Genomic DNA, 14,585 nt, shown 5'->3' with positions numbered 1-14,585 from the left:
CCATCCCTCAATGCTCAGGACTTGATTATGTCTTTGTACCTTTGTGTCCTGCTGTAAAATACATCAATCATCAATCAAATCAAATTATCAATCATCAAACTCTTTCCAACTCATTAATATCTCATGGCTGTTAGTGACTATTAGTTTTATTGACACCGGATCCTTTTCCACCACATTACTCATCTCTTCTTTTCTTGTCTTCTATTTATTAATTATTATTCCACATCTTTGATTATGAACTCTGTACATTTATAAAAGAGGACTTCCTGCTTCTCAATGTGTTTTTCTGTATGTAAATAAGGATAAAACGAAACAAAATACACACGTTTAAAAATTTGCTACAGTACTTGAGCAAATGCACTTAGTTCATTTCCACTTCTGTCATTTAATCTACAATTTGGAGATGTTTGGAGTACTTAAACTGGGATTATGTGCTCCGTAATGATTAGGATGTCTGGTCCTCTGAACTATAGGAGCAGCTCAGTATTAGGACGGTGGGTGCAGCAGATGGCTGGTGATCATAAGAGGTAGCTCTCTTTGTCTCAAACCTATTATCCTGTACTTGCATGAATATCTGGCTGTGCATGAAACAAAGCAGGACAAAGTCTGGAACTCATGAACTCTTGCCCTTTCATCTCTAATGGGGACAGCAAATAATATCTTACATCTGCTTATTATTTCATACATTATTGGCTTAGTGATATCCACTGAAAGACACATCTGCTTGAGTGCTGGTAACAGTCCAGCATGGACCCAATTATCCATGTCGTCACACACAAATGCCCACATTATTGTATTGTATGTAATTACTTGACCGCCTTGATACAGTAACTCAAAGGGCAAAGTCAAAGGGCAGTGCATGCAATTGCTTGTAGTAAGGACGGTTATTTCTGAGGCAAAAGAGCAGAAGTGTGGTCATAGTCCTTGGCAATTGTGTAACTGATGAATACTGGATGGCAGAGCAGTGCAGAGCTCTACTTCAAAAACCAGTGGAGGAACAGTGGAAGAAGCAGCCACGGATAGCTGAGTCTTGACAAGAGACAGGCAGAGCCCTTCAAGTTGCAGTTGTTGCTGTAACAGCAGTGAACTCTGACCCCTGGAGATCTATAGCCCTGGCTGTTGGCCTGGCTGCAGAAAGACTTGTAGGAGCACGACTTCATCACGCCACCTGAGAGACAAAGCCAAACAGAGCGGTTACACTGGTATCTGTCATAGTCTCGCACATATCAATGCACCAATTTAATGTGTGTGTGACTTTGCTGCTTCTGTAAAGAAGACAATTTGTTCCATTCTTTATCTCTGCCAGGGAGGTTATTTTTCATTGGAATTAGTTTTGTTTATCTCTTTATTTTAGGTAATTTTTCATTACATTGGACACAAATCTCAAGTCTTTGTAATGGAATATCAACAGATTGGCCCAAATCCAGATGTTGATCGGGATGTGCCAGGTAAAAAATGATGCTCAGTTGCACATTAACAAAGATACAACTTGTAGCTAACGTGTAGGTTGTTGCTTAGAAGATTAGATTAGATTAGATTAGATTATTTTATATTTTATTTATAATTCTGGCAGTAAATTGAAAGGACAGAAAAGATGATGTAATTGTGATAGGACCTTATAATGCCCTCTGTATGTTTTATTTTACTTCTTGTGGACGGTCAGTACAAACACATGATTTGTTCCAGAAGTTCCACAAAGTCACAAATACACTATTGCCCATAAAGTTGGAATAATTTTGTATGCCAACTTAACGGGCGACGGTGTATATAAGGTCGTGTTCACTGTTGCAGATATTTTCAAGTATCATATTGTGCTTCTTACACGTGTGCACATACACATAATTCTATGCAGTGGGTTTTGTCTTTGTGGCATCAACACAAAATACTATTTAAGAATATTGATGAGGTAGAATAGTAAAACTGTTCACTCCCTAACAGCTCAAGTTAGATGGCTGTTGACTGAGAGGTTTGCCGTTGTTCCCATACAACTTCCTGTCCTCCACTGTGACACCCCCCTCTATGCTTCACTATTATCTTATATTGCATCATACATCCAGGATTTTAGGTGAATGTTTATTCCCGGTTACAAGGCGCTCTCCAAGTTGGAAAAACAATAGAAGAATGTTAACACTCACTGTCATGGCCTACGACTGTAGCACAGGCGTCAGAGTGGCTGGGACACGTTTTATAGCCTTGCCGGTTGCAGTCGTCGTTATTGGAGCCCATACAGGCATAGCATTGCAGCGCCTCACCTGAGGAAGGGAGAAAATAAATGATACTACAGCAGAGTTTGTCATTGTGACATCTGATTCTGCTCCTCATTAGTCATCTCAGCCTTTTTGCATTTGTTATAAACCCCTATTTTATCCCAGCGCCTGTTTTTCTCCATCTGTCCACCTGGTTACCTGACCTGAACATACCTGTTCCTAACACTCATCAAGTAGCAAAGCACATATGCATGCCAGATTCCCTTCAGCCTCTTCCAAACTGTCTTATCAACCATAAGCCAGCACTAAGTCTGAGACCAATCTTATTTCAAAGTCTTTTCAAAATTCAAAAAAAATCTTTCAAGAATTTCAGTTGAATGTGTAAATAAAACAATCCCACACCAAATAACCAGCTGCAGCTATGATAAATCAAGCCTCATTAGATGTGTCAACCATCAAGATGAGTTTGTATGTTGAGACCGAAAAACAGTGCTACTCTTACTGTGAACAGCACATTCCTTTAAATAATGTGATTCAAAGTGTAGATAATGTTCAAAAGTAGCTTCAAATACATTACTCAAACATACATTATCTCTTTATTAGTCTCTCCTGTCCATTGACTGGATCAGCAAAGGCTGACCAGAGATTCCTTGTGAAATCCTCTTCATGTCAGTTGCACATTTTCCGCAGCGAATTCTCGTGCCTAAAGCTCCCAAAGCTCCCACAAATGCACGCACAGATTGTGTTGGCACGACCACTGAATCTTCTTTTACAGAGTGAAGAGCAGGAACTCAAGTCTAATCTGCCTGGATGTTTGTCAGGAAGGCCCCAGTGTGCGTGAGGAGGACATCACGACTTACAGCACCACCAGGAAATAAGGCTGGCAGAACTCATGTAATCGTTTCCTTTATGGTTTTGTTATCAACGACAAGAGCAAACTACATAATGTAACAATGCTTTTAGCATTTGTAGTTGAAATTCTAAGACGAGGTTCTACATCTGTTTGTAAGAACGGCAGGTACACGTAAAAAATTGGTATTTAACATTGGTCAACGAATCCCATACCTTGTGCCAAGTGCTTGACAAGGCTTATTTACATTAAGTTATGCCCCAAAATATCCATATAGGGGAAACTTCCCTCTTAAAAAGGCATGATGATGTCACTTTGGGAGCTCCCCACCTCACTGGATCACCAGAGGAAACAAACCTGCTACACTGTTCAAGCTGTAATGTTCAACAAACAGCATCCTTCATTGACCAACTTTATGTGCTTCACTCATTTTTGACAAAATGCCAGAAACTTATGATACTGAGGTAAACATTGAGGTCATCACCACCACTGTTATGTTATGGCATAATTTAGTTTTAAGTCTGAGTCAAACCGTAAGAGAGCAGTTATTCTAGATTTTACTGCCTTTTGAAGCATCTTCCACACTTCTTTCATTCTTTACAAAATTCTGAAATGGCTTTTCAGAAACAGGATCAAACAGAAACTTTTGAACTGAAGCATCAACCATTCTATGCAGCACAGTATGTCTACGAGCAAAAACAACCCGATTTAACCTAGGATGCTTTGCCCATCAGTCATTAATGTTGATAGAGTCAAAGTGTCATGACAAATTAACATTAAAGAGAAAGGAAATAGAGACATTTAAGCATCTGGAACAAGTTATCATCTGTAGCACATTACCATACAAAAACAGATTTCTTCAAAGCTGAAATCGAACCAAAACTCTTTCTTGGATTTTGGTTGGGTCTTTTATTTTTCTCTCATTGTTTCCCTGACATGGCATATGAATGTGTCCTAGTGCGTCTAAGTGACCCCAATCCAACTGCATAGTGCTGTCGATCTACACACGTGCGGTAAGAATTATCCTCCAGGCCTATTAAAAGATTAGCTGCTGGGATTGCATGCTATTTAGAAAGAGGGTTGACAGACTGACTGACTCTAGAAATTTATTTGAAAAAATATCCATAATCAAAAGACCTGATTACATCGATGAGACATGCATGCATATTCTGAAAGATCATGATGACTATAGGGCTGTATTCAATATGTCTTTAGTATGAAAGCCACAACAGTTAATGATTCGTCTAATATTATTATTATTTAGTTTGTCATTCACTTCACACAGCAAACTCCTGCCTTAAAATCCATAAATTAATTATATTCTTATTGAGAAAAAAGTAACAAGCGCCATTCTTTTGCTAATTCAATTCAAAGTGGTTTCTCTGTGAAATTCAACCATAACATGATAATATAACAGTGTAACATAAGCATAAAAGCGAAAAGGTAAAGAATGAATCGTCCATATGCTCATATACTGTATAAAAGAATAAAATCCATTCCTTACTGTCTGTTGGGAAGAGGAAGACTGTAGCTAAGAGGAGGAGCGGGCAGTACCAGACAGCTCTCATGGTGCTGGTGGTCCCTGGTTGTCCCGGTCACACAATAAAAAAGCAGGTTGTTGCTCTTTAAGACCCTCAAACTGTGAACTACCAGATGAGCTAATATCCATGCCTGCACTTAACAGGAGATTACAGCGCCTCCACTAGAGTCTGCAGCTTAAGCATCAGAAGATACTCTACTACGCAGGAGCAAGAGATTCAAAGTGTGTGGATAAACACACACTCCATAGGTGTTGTGATTGCTATTAGATGCTCGCTATATTGTCTCCATACTCCCATTTTATCTTGTCAAAATGATGTAGTGGCACAGGATCATTACTTGCCACATAACTGTATTGCCTTAATTTAATAGTTACCAAGACAAGAAAAGGAACTACATGGAAAACAAGTTTATACTTACTTACAAGAGCCTGGTGGAGATTTGTCCATTCATGCAACCACATAAAGTCTTCATGTGCTGCATGTGTTAATATCGGTCACGCTTGAGAAAGAGAAAATTGATCTCCTTTCAAAAGATGCTGAAGATGAATTAGATGCTCCTATGGCGGCCATGTTTGTTACCAGCCCCTAACCACACTTCAGTATACAGTCAGATAGTCAAATCTCTTCATGTGTCAGAAGTCCTAAGTTGCACTTTTACAGGAAATAAAGCAAAATACAAGTGCAGAAAAGAACTCAAAACTCCGCCTGAGATGAGACAACATTGTGCAACATCTACTGAAGGAACTTGAGTAAACAGAGATGCTGTATTGCCATCTTTTTTATTGCACTTTGTAAGCAGATGCCATACAGTAGCTGTGCAGAGAAGTCGTTCCTCAATGTGACACAACAACCATAGCAGGACTATAACATATCCATCCAAAATTAAATGACTCCTGGTCACAACTGAATACAGTCACAATTAGTTTGCTTTATATCAAAATAAAAGTCCCACAATTTCATCAAAGAAAGCATGTATGACAAATATCTACAATGTTACATAATGGAAGCAGGTTGGAAATGACAGAATAACTATCAAAAATGCAGATCAATATTTTTCATGATGGGTATTTACTATATACAAACATTAAGGTGTATCTCTCTTACATGCAGTAAGCTATTGTGATAGTTCATATTCTCTTAGTGACGCATCAACACGTTATGAGTTATTCTAGGACTCTTACTTCTCTCTCTTGTATTAAGGAGAGACAACAACAGGAGTGGGTAAACAGTCTTCTCCATCAGTGGCTGTCATGGCAACATCATATTAGATAATTAAACCCACAAACAACGCTCTCATTCTCTCTCATCATCCAACACGCAGCAACACACAACCTAACACACACACACACACACACACAGATTCATTTGTGATATGGTAGGTACAATTTCTAAAACTTTATACCAGACCCCCCATACAGTACAATACACTGACACATCAAAATGTACAGAGTGATTAAGAGAAATCTGCTCCTGCGGTTCTTGTATACACAAATTCAGTAGGAAATATAACTCTGTGACCACATAGGCCTTTACATGTCCATCAGTCGTTGGGAGAGTGGTAAAATATTTCTGATACTCTCCATTTTTCAAGTAGTTTTCCAAAAGCATCCCACCCCTGCCCCCCCTCTGTGGGATTGGGCCTGGATGTGGTTTTGGCGCTAACTCTTCCCCATCTTGGCGATCAGCTCGTCACAGATCTTTGTCAACTCCTCAATCTCTTTGTTCTGTAGAATAATTGAACACGAATAAATTTAAAGAAAGTTTCCTACTGTAGTCTCTTTAAACTTTATTTTGTGAAGTGTTTACGTCTCAGGACTCACTGAGGATGTGGACTAACCTTTTGTTCCAATGTGCGCTCCAGTGAGTCCACCTTCATCTGCTCCTTCCTCAGACTGGCCTGGTAGGCAGCCTGCTCCTGCCTGGACTTTACACGCACCTGAGCGATTTCGGTATTGGCCCTGGAAGCGATTATAATATGAAGAGATAGTCAGCATATTTGGCTCATAACCTGTAGAGACTTATGGAAAGCATGACCTCAATTTTGCTTAACGGTTGCAGGAGTAATCTTTATAAATGCCCAATTCCAATTACAACAAACTATACCGTACAACACACCTGGGAACCGTGTTATTGTGCAATCAGTGTATAGTGGCTTTTGGTCATTGGGGATAATAACAATGATGGAGTGCATGAATGTGAGATAATGGGCGTGTGCATTTACTCACTTGTCTAATTTCTCCTCTGCGTGAATCTTTAGGGCTTGATAGCGCTGTTCTTCCTTACGGACCCTGGACAGATATTCCTGAGCGCACTTCTTTAGAACCTCTTCATTCTGAGTGAGAATCATCATCATAACTCTCCATTAGGCTTTTGGAACTAAACTGTGAAAAGAAGTTCTCAATAGATGTGAATCAATTGCTTCTGTGTGTGTGTGTTTCAGTCACCTTGCGGAAGCCCTCCAACACATCTTTCATCTTCTCGTAACGTCTGAAGAGGTCAGCAAGAGACTTTTCCACTGAGTTGAGATCTGACAGAGCCTGATCCTTTTCCGTTATAAGCTGCTGGATAGTGTGGTGGGAGAGAGACTTCTCTTTCTGCTCATCCTCTGATGGGTACACACACATACACACATTGTAGATGAGAACATCAGACTACGTAATAAAGACCAAATAGTAAGTATGCACACACCAACACAATACACATTCCCATTTATGTGCATGACATCATGTCAAAATGGAATTGTGGATTAGTAGATGATTTAATAGAGGTTTTAATATGTTTCTCTACTATGTGGGAGTTACTGGTAAACCTAATGAAACATGCAAACAAGACAAATATTTAACAATGGGACAGTTAGATTGATCTATAAACGTTCCCTTTCTTTTCTATGACCAACCAGCTTACCTCATTAATTTTGCCTGAATTATTTAAAATGTGTAACAATTGGCTTTTCATTCAATTTGTGGAGGATCTGAATGATTACATAAATGTGTCAGATAAAGAGAAAATGCTAAAGGTTTCCATCGTTTTGTCTCGGCAAGAAAATGTCTCGAAAAAACACCAAAAACGACAAAACAAATGTCACAGGGCAACGCCACTCTGATGGAGGGATGAACAAATGCGAGCTGACACAAACAAGTGAAGGACGAGTCCACGTTACTCACCTGGCATGCCTGACAGGGTTATCAAATAGTAAGGGGCAAGGATGGGAGCAGAACAGAAAAGAAGGGACTGTGTTAGGTCAAGCTAGGGGGGCAAGATGTGCGAGAGCCATGTGTCACACACAAGCCGAGATAGATTGTTCCCTTTGTGACTGTGCTTCAATGAAAGCAAGGGATGGAATCTGAGAGTAGCAAAATCAAAGCTTTCAGGAAAGTGTAGAGGTGCAAATAGACGTGAGTGAGAGCAAGAATAATGCAAACAGAATGGATTGGAATTATGAATTCCAGAGAAAAAGTGAGCAGATCTGCCTCCCACTGTGTTAGAGTTCCATTCATATCAATCAAACAGCAAAGCAAGCAAATTAAATAGCAAAGTTAGCTTGTGTCAGAGGGTTTGTAAACACCTTGTTCCCTGAAATCACAGTAGCCATGAGCAAGGACACAAAAAGCCCTTGAACATGTTTTATTGATTAATTTATATTTATTCTTCTTTACAGCTGCCAAATAGATTCATCAGGCAACTCTAAAGCTGTGTTTAACATTGAACTTACCTATCATCTGTGCAATGGTCTTCTCATACTCAGCAACAATTCTCCTATTGATAAGAAATGATAGAAAATTAATAAATGAAATGCACAACATGATGTGATGTGCAAAAATCAATTTCACATATGTAACATGTACAACATTACACTTTAATCCAGTGGAGTCTGCTTGGAGTACGATGTCTAATAAATCAACACTTTGGTTGAAATGTGGTCAACTTAACCCCCAAACTAATTGTTTTATAGATTTTGGAGGAGATATTATTATGCATTATATTATGTTGAGCTTATAAAGTGCTGGTTTTCATCAAAGTCAAAATTTGATGACCAACAAAAGGAAGGAAATTAGAGGATTATTACATCATGCAATCTGTAATGTGCCAGTTCAGTTGCCATATGGTTTTGTTATTGATCCATTTGTGGAGAGTAAAAAACTACAATCAATTGGTCAACCTGTTTTGGGAGGTAAGAGGATTGATTAGCCGTGCCTCCGTCTTATCCTCTCAGCCCCTCCTTATCTTGAGCTAAGGTATAAGGAAGTCAGATCTGTATTATCCACACCAACTGAAGTGTGTGTGTGGCCAGCTGGACTCAACACACAGCACCTACTGGCAGGTTTCAGCTCTACACATGCTCCTCTCTGTGAACCTCAACCAGTGGCTGTTTGTTGGACTTTACTGGGATCCTAATCCCAGTTATGAGCTGATCTCAGGAAGTTCGTGCTCAACAGCTTCACGCCCCTAATACTTGTTGAGTGTAATGTGCAATATTTTAAACGCTGAAGCATATGTATCAACTTAAAGAAGAAACAAGTCTCAATTTCATCTATTCCTCTGTTTTTGACAACAAACACTTCAGAAAGTTCTCTGATTTTAATCAGCACATTGCCATAACAACACCAAGTGGCAGGTGAAAGCCGTTGAAAGCCGGCACGTAAATGAGCTGCTGCCACGTGTTATGCTGCTATATTTGGTGTGAGAGCCGACAATATGTGTGTGTGTGTGTGTGTGTGTGTGTGTGTGTGTGTGTGTGTGTGTGTGTTTCATGAGTAGGTTCACTGACATGTAAATAAGGAAATACTAAAGTAACGCCTCTTTCAGGGAAATCATGGTGGATCATTTGATGAAGGCTCTTAAAAATCATGTTGTGTGAATGGGTGTATTACATTACATCATCTTATAACCTCTTACCTCATCTCCACCACTTCCTGTCGGCTGTTTTCGTACTTCCTCTGCCACTCCAGCACCTCCTTCTCTTTTGTCACAATCTGAGGAGTGCGACAGTGTGATGAGGTAAAGTGTGAAATGCTGAATTAAACAGAGGGTTTATACCATGTGTGCGTGTCCTCGAATAAACACCAGAGCTATTTTGTTTACCTCCTCTCGTGCAATTCCCAACGAGTGGTCCAGCTCTCGAGGAAGGTGGGGACTCTCCCCTTCGATGAACCCGGCCGCGGTCCTGGTGTAGAAAGAGTTCTTGGACACAGCGCTGTCTACTGGAGATGACGCCTCTCTCTGCTGCTTTGGGTGAGAGGAAAGAAGACATACCAGTTACATGGACTGATCCACAAAGGGGTGTAACACACCCTGTGGGGCCACACGCACATTCTCACCAAGACTCCAGTCAAAGAATTCAAAAATATTCCACACGACAAAATAAATGCGTAAATGAGGCAGACTGCTGATGTTCCTGAAGACTTTGGCAGCTGCAACATGATTGGATGAAACAGTCTTCATTGGCAACAGTACTGGGAAAGTGATTGGCTGATGCCGCCTGCAGCCGAGCAGCTATTATCACCTGCTCAATTCAGTAGCTGTAATGTTGTCAGGCCAAGGCAAGGCAGAGGGGACGAGGGGTTTGATACAGCGGGAACTGCATCACATACAGTCGGGGAGGACGAAATAATAGGATGGTGGATTGGTAGCGTGGGAAACAGGTTAGTGTTGCGTTAAAGAACATGATATAGGCTTACCTGTTGTGGAATACTGTGTCTAAAATAACAGTGTTTACAGAAACCCATCACACACACACACACACACTGCTAACTTCTGTTCCAATCAAGTAAACGTCAAAATCACCAGATATAGCATTTTAAGTAGTTTTGGATGAAATGGTGAGAAATACAAATATACAAATTCTGCAGCACATGTACTCCCAACAAGTGACCACTGTCAGTTAGGAACAAATACCACCAGCAAGAACTCCTTAATACATCAAAATGAAAACTATCAATTTTGTAGTGCAGATTTCAGTCCCCTGAACTCTGCTCTGATAGGGATTTACATCTGTATCATTGATTAAATGATATGATGACAGGATACTGAGACACCGGCAATAGATGCATCAGGTCGTAGAAAGCGTATTGTGAAAGCTTTACAATGGTTTGCAGGTATAGGCAAAGATCACACAAACATTCTCCACAGAGAATTCCACCGAGTAAAAAGTGAGACAGGAACAGAAAATGGGCACAGTGAAGAGATTAGGTGAACCCATGGGAGACAAACTATGTCAGACATATATTTCGAGATACTATAGCAGTGTGTGAAACTAGTTATCCTCCTGGGCTATAGACGATTGTAAGGGACCAGGTGCATCTACAGTAATAAGGTCAGAAGGAGCTATGGAAGTGTGGGAGCTCATATAGCGAGTCTGTTTCCTGAGAGAAAAAGAGCTGGGAGAACTTCTGGGGTCTACAGGAGCTATAGCTAGATGGGACCTGGGTCTGGGTACAGGGCTACTATGTGACCCTTACTTTAATAAGAGGGGAACCGTTAATATACCATTGGCGAGGTCTGGGTTTCTTGCAACAAAACTGTAGAGTGCGTAAAACGAAAGTATGAGACGTCGAACTAATGACAAACAGGAAACCGCCTGCTCCGCTCCATTGTTTAGATTGAATCATCAAACAAAGCACTCTCACATCTACTCTGAAATCTTGGCACGTGTTCTTTTGCTTAGATCAACTCAACTGAGAAATGACCATGTTGCAACTGAACATGTTTAATTATTTCATATTCGTACCACCTGCCCTGATTTAGCTGTTAGTTAGTGCTGTTAGTTTGGTTAAGGGACCAAATGAAAAAACATAAACAACAATGTGACTGGGACTCAGGGTGGTGACAGCAGCATCCAGAGTCTTAACGGCGTCCTTAAGTCTACTCTCAGGCAATCCCAGTCACATTACTGTAAGCCTCTCCTCCATGCATGTTGCCCAACATGCATAAAAAAAAGGCTAAGGGACTGAGAAGACACAGCACTCTGTTCCTGAGGAGGCTCGGCCAGGGCCATTAAGCCATGTTAAAGATGTTGCATGTAGGGGCTGAAGAGGTGGTGGGACTGTGGATGCGGTGGTGCAGCCACCATGTTGGTAAGGCCATGGTGTTGTAGTCTCACTCAGAAATGAAGGGTTTGGGGCAAAGGGAGGCAGGCTGAGGCACACTCATGCACACACGTGTTACCATACACCCAAGATGCAGCCTCAGCGCAAACACACACACACACACACACACACTGTCACACACACACACACTCACGCACATACTGCAGGTGCAGGCTGAGTCAGCGCAGTACCTGGGGGTTTACAGTGGAGAGGGAGGGGCACTGAGAGATGTTTTTGGCTACCTGGAGAGCCTCTATCCTCAAGGCAGCAAGCACCAGCTCCTCCTGGGCCGCACACATGGGGGGGAGGAGGTGTGGGCACAGAGGGGTGGGGGGTGGGGGGTGGGGGTGAGGGGTAGCGGCCCAAGGTTGAGAGAGCAAAGGGAAAACATGTTGAGCACACACTCGGTCTCTACAGGCCTCATCACACAGACACGCACACACACACCATCAACTAGTTCACACTGCCGGTAAACAAAAACTTCCACTCGGAAAATGGAGGAAACAAATCAGGAAACTCAAAGTCTGATAGAATAATGTTATCACAGAGGTGGAAATAAATAAAGTACCATTCTCACACACACACACACAACACACACACACTCACAAATCAGGGCCACAAATACCAGCAGAGGCACAGCGGATAAGGTTCACTCGCCTACTCATTAGGGCAAATTCAGACGGGGCATGTGTGGTCTGTCAACACACCTGTAGTTTTTGGGCGAATGCGGTGGGATTGGTCTCAGCCAGGTCAGGCTCCAGGTACTGCAGGAGATCCTCACACTCAGCCAGCCTGTCTAACAAGGGCATGGCCAGGGCTGGAGAAGGGGCCTCCACAAGGCCCAGGCTATGGGGCTATTGGGGCACCAGGGGGAGTAAGCAGAGGGCAGGGAGGAGGGCAGGGGTCAGAATGGCAAAGCAAGCGCTGAGCGTCTCCGTGGCAGCAAAGGGAGCAGAGTCACTGAGTTCAAGCAGGGAACTCAGAGTGACTCAGATTGGATGGCTGGTTGTTATCGGTGACAAGGATTTAATGAGTATCCATGACTGATGATGTTTATATTGAGTGTCAGAGCTACAGTGTGAGTCCACATCACAGCACCACATCTCCACCTGGTGGCATTACACAATCAACACTGCCAGATTCCTATTAAACAATGATCAAAGTAAAGACAAACATAGTGACAGTGACTTTGTTCACACCATATGATAATGATAATCACATAATGTGAGAGAAGACAATCTTTATGTCTTCAGGTCAGAGAGCGGTTTGACTCACCTGCTCGTCCCTCTCTGAACTCTGTGTTCGGCTGAGTGCCTCACTTTCTCTCTTCCTGCCTTTGTCTCCAGCAGAGCCCTCGGGTCCAGGCCTTGTGCTCAGCACCGGTGTCTTCATGCCTGCAGATATTTGGGCCTCCATCTCCTCAAAACTCCTACAGGGAATGAGGGAGAGAAAGCGAGCAAGGGGAGAGAGACAGAGACAAGAGAAAGAGAAAGAGAGAGAGAGAGAGAGAGAGAGAGAGAGAGAGAGAGAGACAGAGAGAGAGAGAGCGCAAGGAGAAATGGATGACACATACTGTAGCCTTATGACAAATGAAGGTGCTAATGAAACATTGTACTGGAGCAGCTGAACCGCAAATGTTTTGCTCACAAATCATGTTTGGTTTAAACTTAGCAAACTAGAGCAACCACCAAAAGTCAAGAAGATAAAGTCTTCTCCTAAAGATAACATATGTTAGAAAAAAATTGCAAAGTACTAACTCATAACACATCATTGTGCAGTGTGCAGCAGAGCGTGTGTGTGTGTTGTACCCTGTGCAGGGGGAACTTGGCTCTGAACCATTAGTACATGTGTTCTTGGTTAAGGTGTCAGATACAGAGTCCAGCTTCAGGTACAGAGATGGTTTCTTCACAGACAATGGCTACGAGACAAGAATAATTCAAAAAATATAACATAAGAAAGAGTTATGAATACAGAAAGAAGGAATAATCCAAAAAGCATGCTGTGTTAAAACAAACGCCCAAGAAAAACATAAAAAACTCACAGGTGAAGACGAGCCAATCTTCTCCATGTATTCAATTTCAAAGTCCGGCACTGTGAGTAAAAGAGGAGACAAAGCATGAGATACAGAGAGAACAATCCAGAGAGAACCAAACCGATCAGGGACAAGGTGGCTCTTCTGGGGGTCAGAGAGTAATGGAGGATTGGGCTGTTAGGCTTTGTTTCACTGCCGGAGACACAAATCAATGTAGTATAGTATTGTAGATATTTTCCTTTGAGTAAGACCTGTTTGTGGTCTGCTTTAAGCTATGTCAACATTTAACTGGAAAGAGATGAAGAGTGTCAGACAGCGTCAGTTTCACCTGAAGTCTGGGGAGGCAGACTGTTCTCATTGACGAAGGCTGTGAGGTCGCATGGTTGAGGGAAGTCATGCGCTTCAGTGGAATCCACGTCATGCAGGCCAGCCCACTTATGAACGGTGGAGGAGGCCAGCTTCTCCTCGTCTGTGGCGTGGTCATCCTGGTTGTGGAGGGTGTCATCTGCAGGCACGGGATCCTGCAGGGAGGTGGCAATGATAGAGATAGATGGAAAAGATAGAATTGCAGTCGACAGAATAATAATAGTGAGAAAAAGAGATCTGAAGGAAGAATGAAAACGCACCTGTGATTGTTCAGCTATTGGTGACTTCTTTGGTGACCTCTTCACTCTGAAAGTGTTACTGAGAGAAATGATGCACATGATCAAGACCCAAAATAACTCAACGTACAACAAATATCCAATATCCAACATCATTCAATAACATGTATTTAATATTGTTGTGTATAGTCACAAAAGCTAGAAATAGCTTCAACGCTTTTGCATAAAATGACACAATATTTTGCATAGGACAAAATTACTGTATGTG

At 41.8% G+C, this 14,585-nt stretch overlaps 2 protein-coding genes across 6 annotated transcripts in view; both read right to left on the bottom strand.

The window, feature by feature from the left end:
* Positions 1-974: 974 nt before the first annotated feature.
* On the bottom strand, positions 975-2,418 carry ly6pge (lymphocyte antigen 6 family member pge). Its single transcript, XM_076165870.1, has 3 exons — positions 2,406-2,418; positions 2,136-2,252; positions 975-1,168 (listed from the first exon to the last, which is right to left on the bottom strand). The coding sequence occupies exons 1-3, from the start codon at positions 2,416-2,418 to the stop codon at positions 975-977; spliced, it is 324 nt and encodes a 107-aa protein (XP_076021985.1).
* A 2,943-nt stretch (positions 2,419-5,361) lies between these two features.
* The window catches only part of tacc2 (transforming, acidic coiled-coil containing protein 2), a 32,478-nt gene continuing 23,254 nt past the window's right edge, over positions 5,362-14,585 (bottom strand). The window contains exons 6-18 of one of the 5 annotated variants that reach the window (XM_076164976.1): positions 14,342-14,399; positions 14,044-14,236; positions 13,725-13,774; positions 13,492-13,601; positions 12,959-13,112; positions 12,391-12,537; positions 9,681-9,824; positions 9,495-9,571; positions 8,311-8,354; positions 7,043-7,203; positions 6,824-6,930; positions 6,436-6,556; positions 5,362-6,322 (exon numbers count right to left, since the gene is read on the bottom strand). In XM_076164976.1, the coding sequence (XP_076021091.1) occupies positions 6,257-6,322; positions 6,436-6,556; positions 6,824-6,930; positions 7,043-7,203; positions 8,311-8,354; positions 9,495-9,571; positions 9,681-9,824; positions 12,391-12,537; positions 12,959-13,112; positions 13,492-13,601; positions 13,725-13,774; positions 14,044-14,236; positions 14,342-14,399 (1,432 nt within the window). In that variant the 3' untranslated portion in view covers positions 5,362-6,256. The other 4 variants (XM_076164984.1, XM_076164991.1, XM_076164998.1 and 1 more) reach the window with 4 other exon arrangements.

Source organism: Genypterus blacodes, unplaced genomic scaffold (assembly GCF_046128005.1).
Source record: "Genypterus blacodes isolate CSIRO-AG114 ecotype Tasmania unplaced genomic scaffold, CSIRO-AGI_Gbla_v1 ptg000012l_1, whole genome shotgun sequence".
NCBI classification, from domain to species: domain Eukaryota; kingdom Metazoa; phylum Chordata; class Actinopteri; order Ophidiiformes; family Ophidiidae; genus Genypterus; species Genypterus blacodes.
The sequence above is the reverse complement of the archived record's forward strand: the minus strand, read 5'-3'. Positions and strand labels throughout refer to the sequence as shown.

Coding starts and splice junctions, on each gene's coding strand:
- ly6pge (XM_076165870.1), bottom strand. Junction 1,169..2,135: donor TACAGTCGTAGGCCATGACA/GTGAGTGTTAAC, acceptor TTTGTCTCTCAG/GTGGCGTGATGAAGTCGTGC.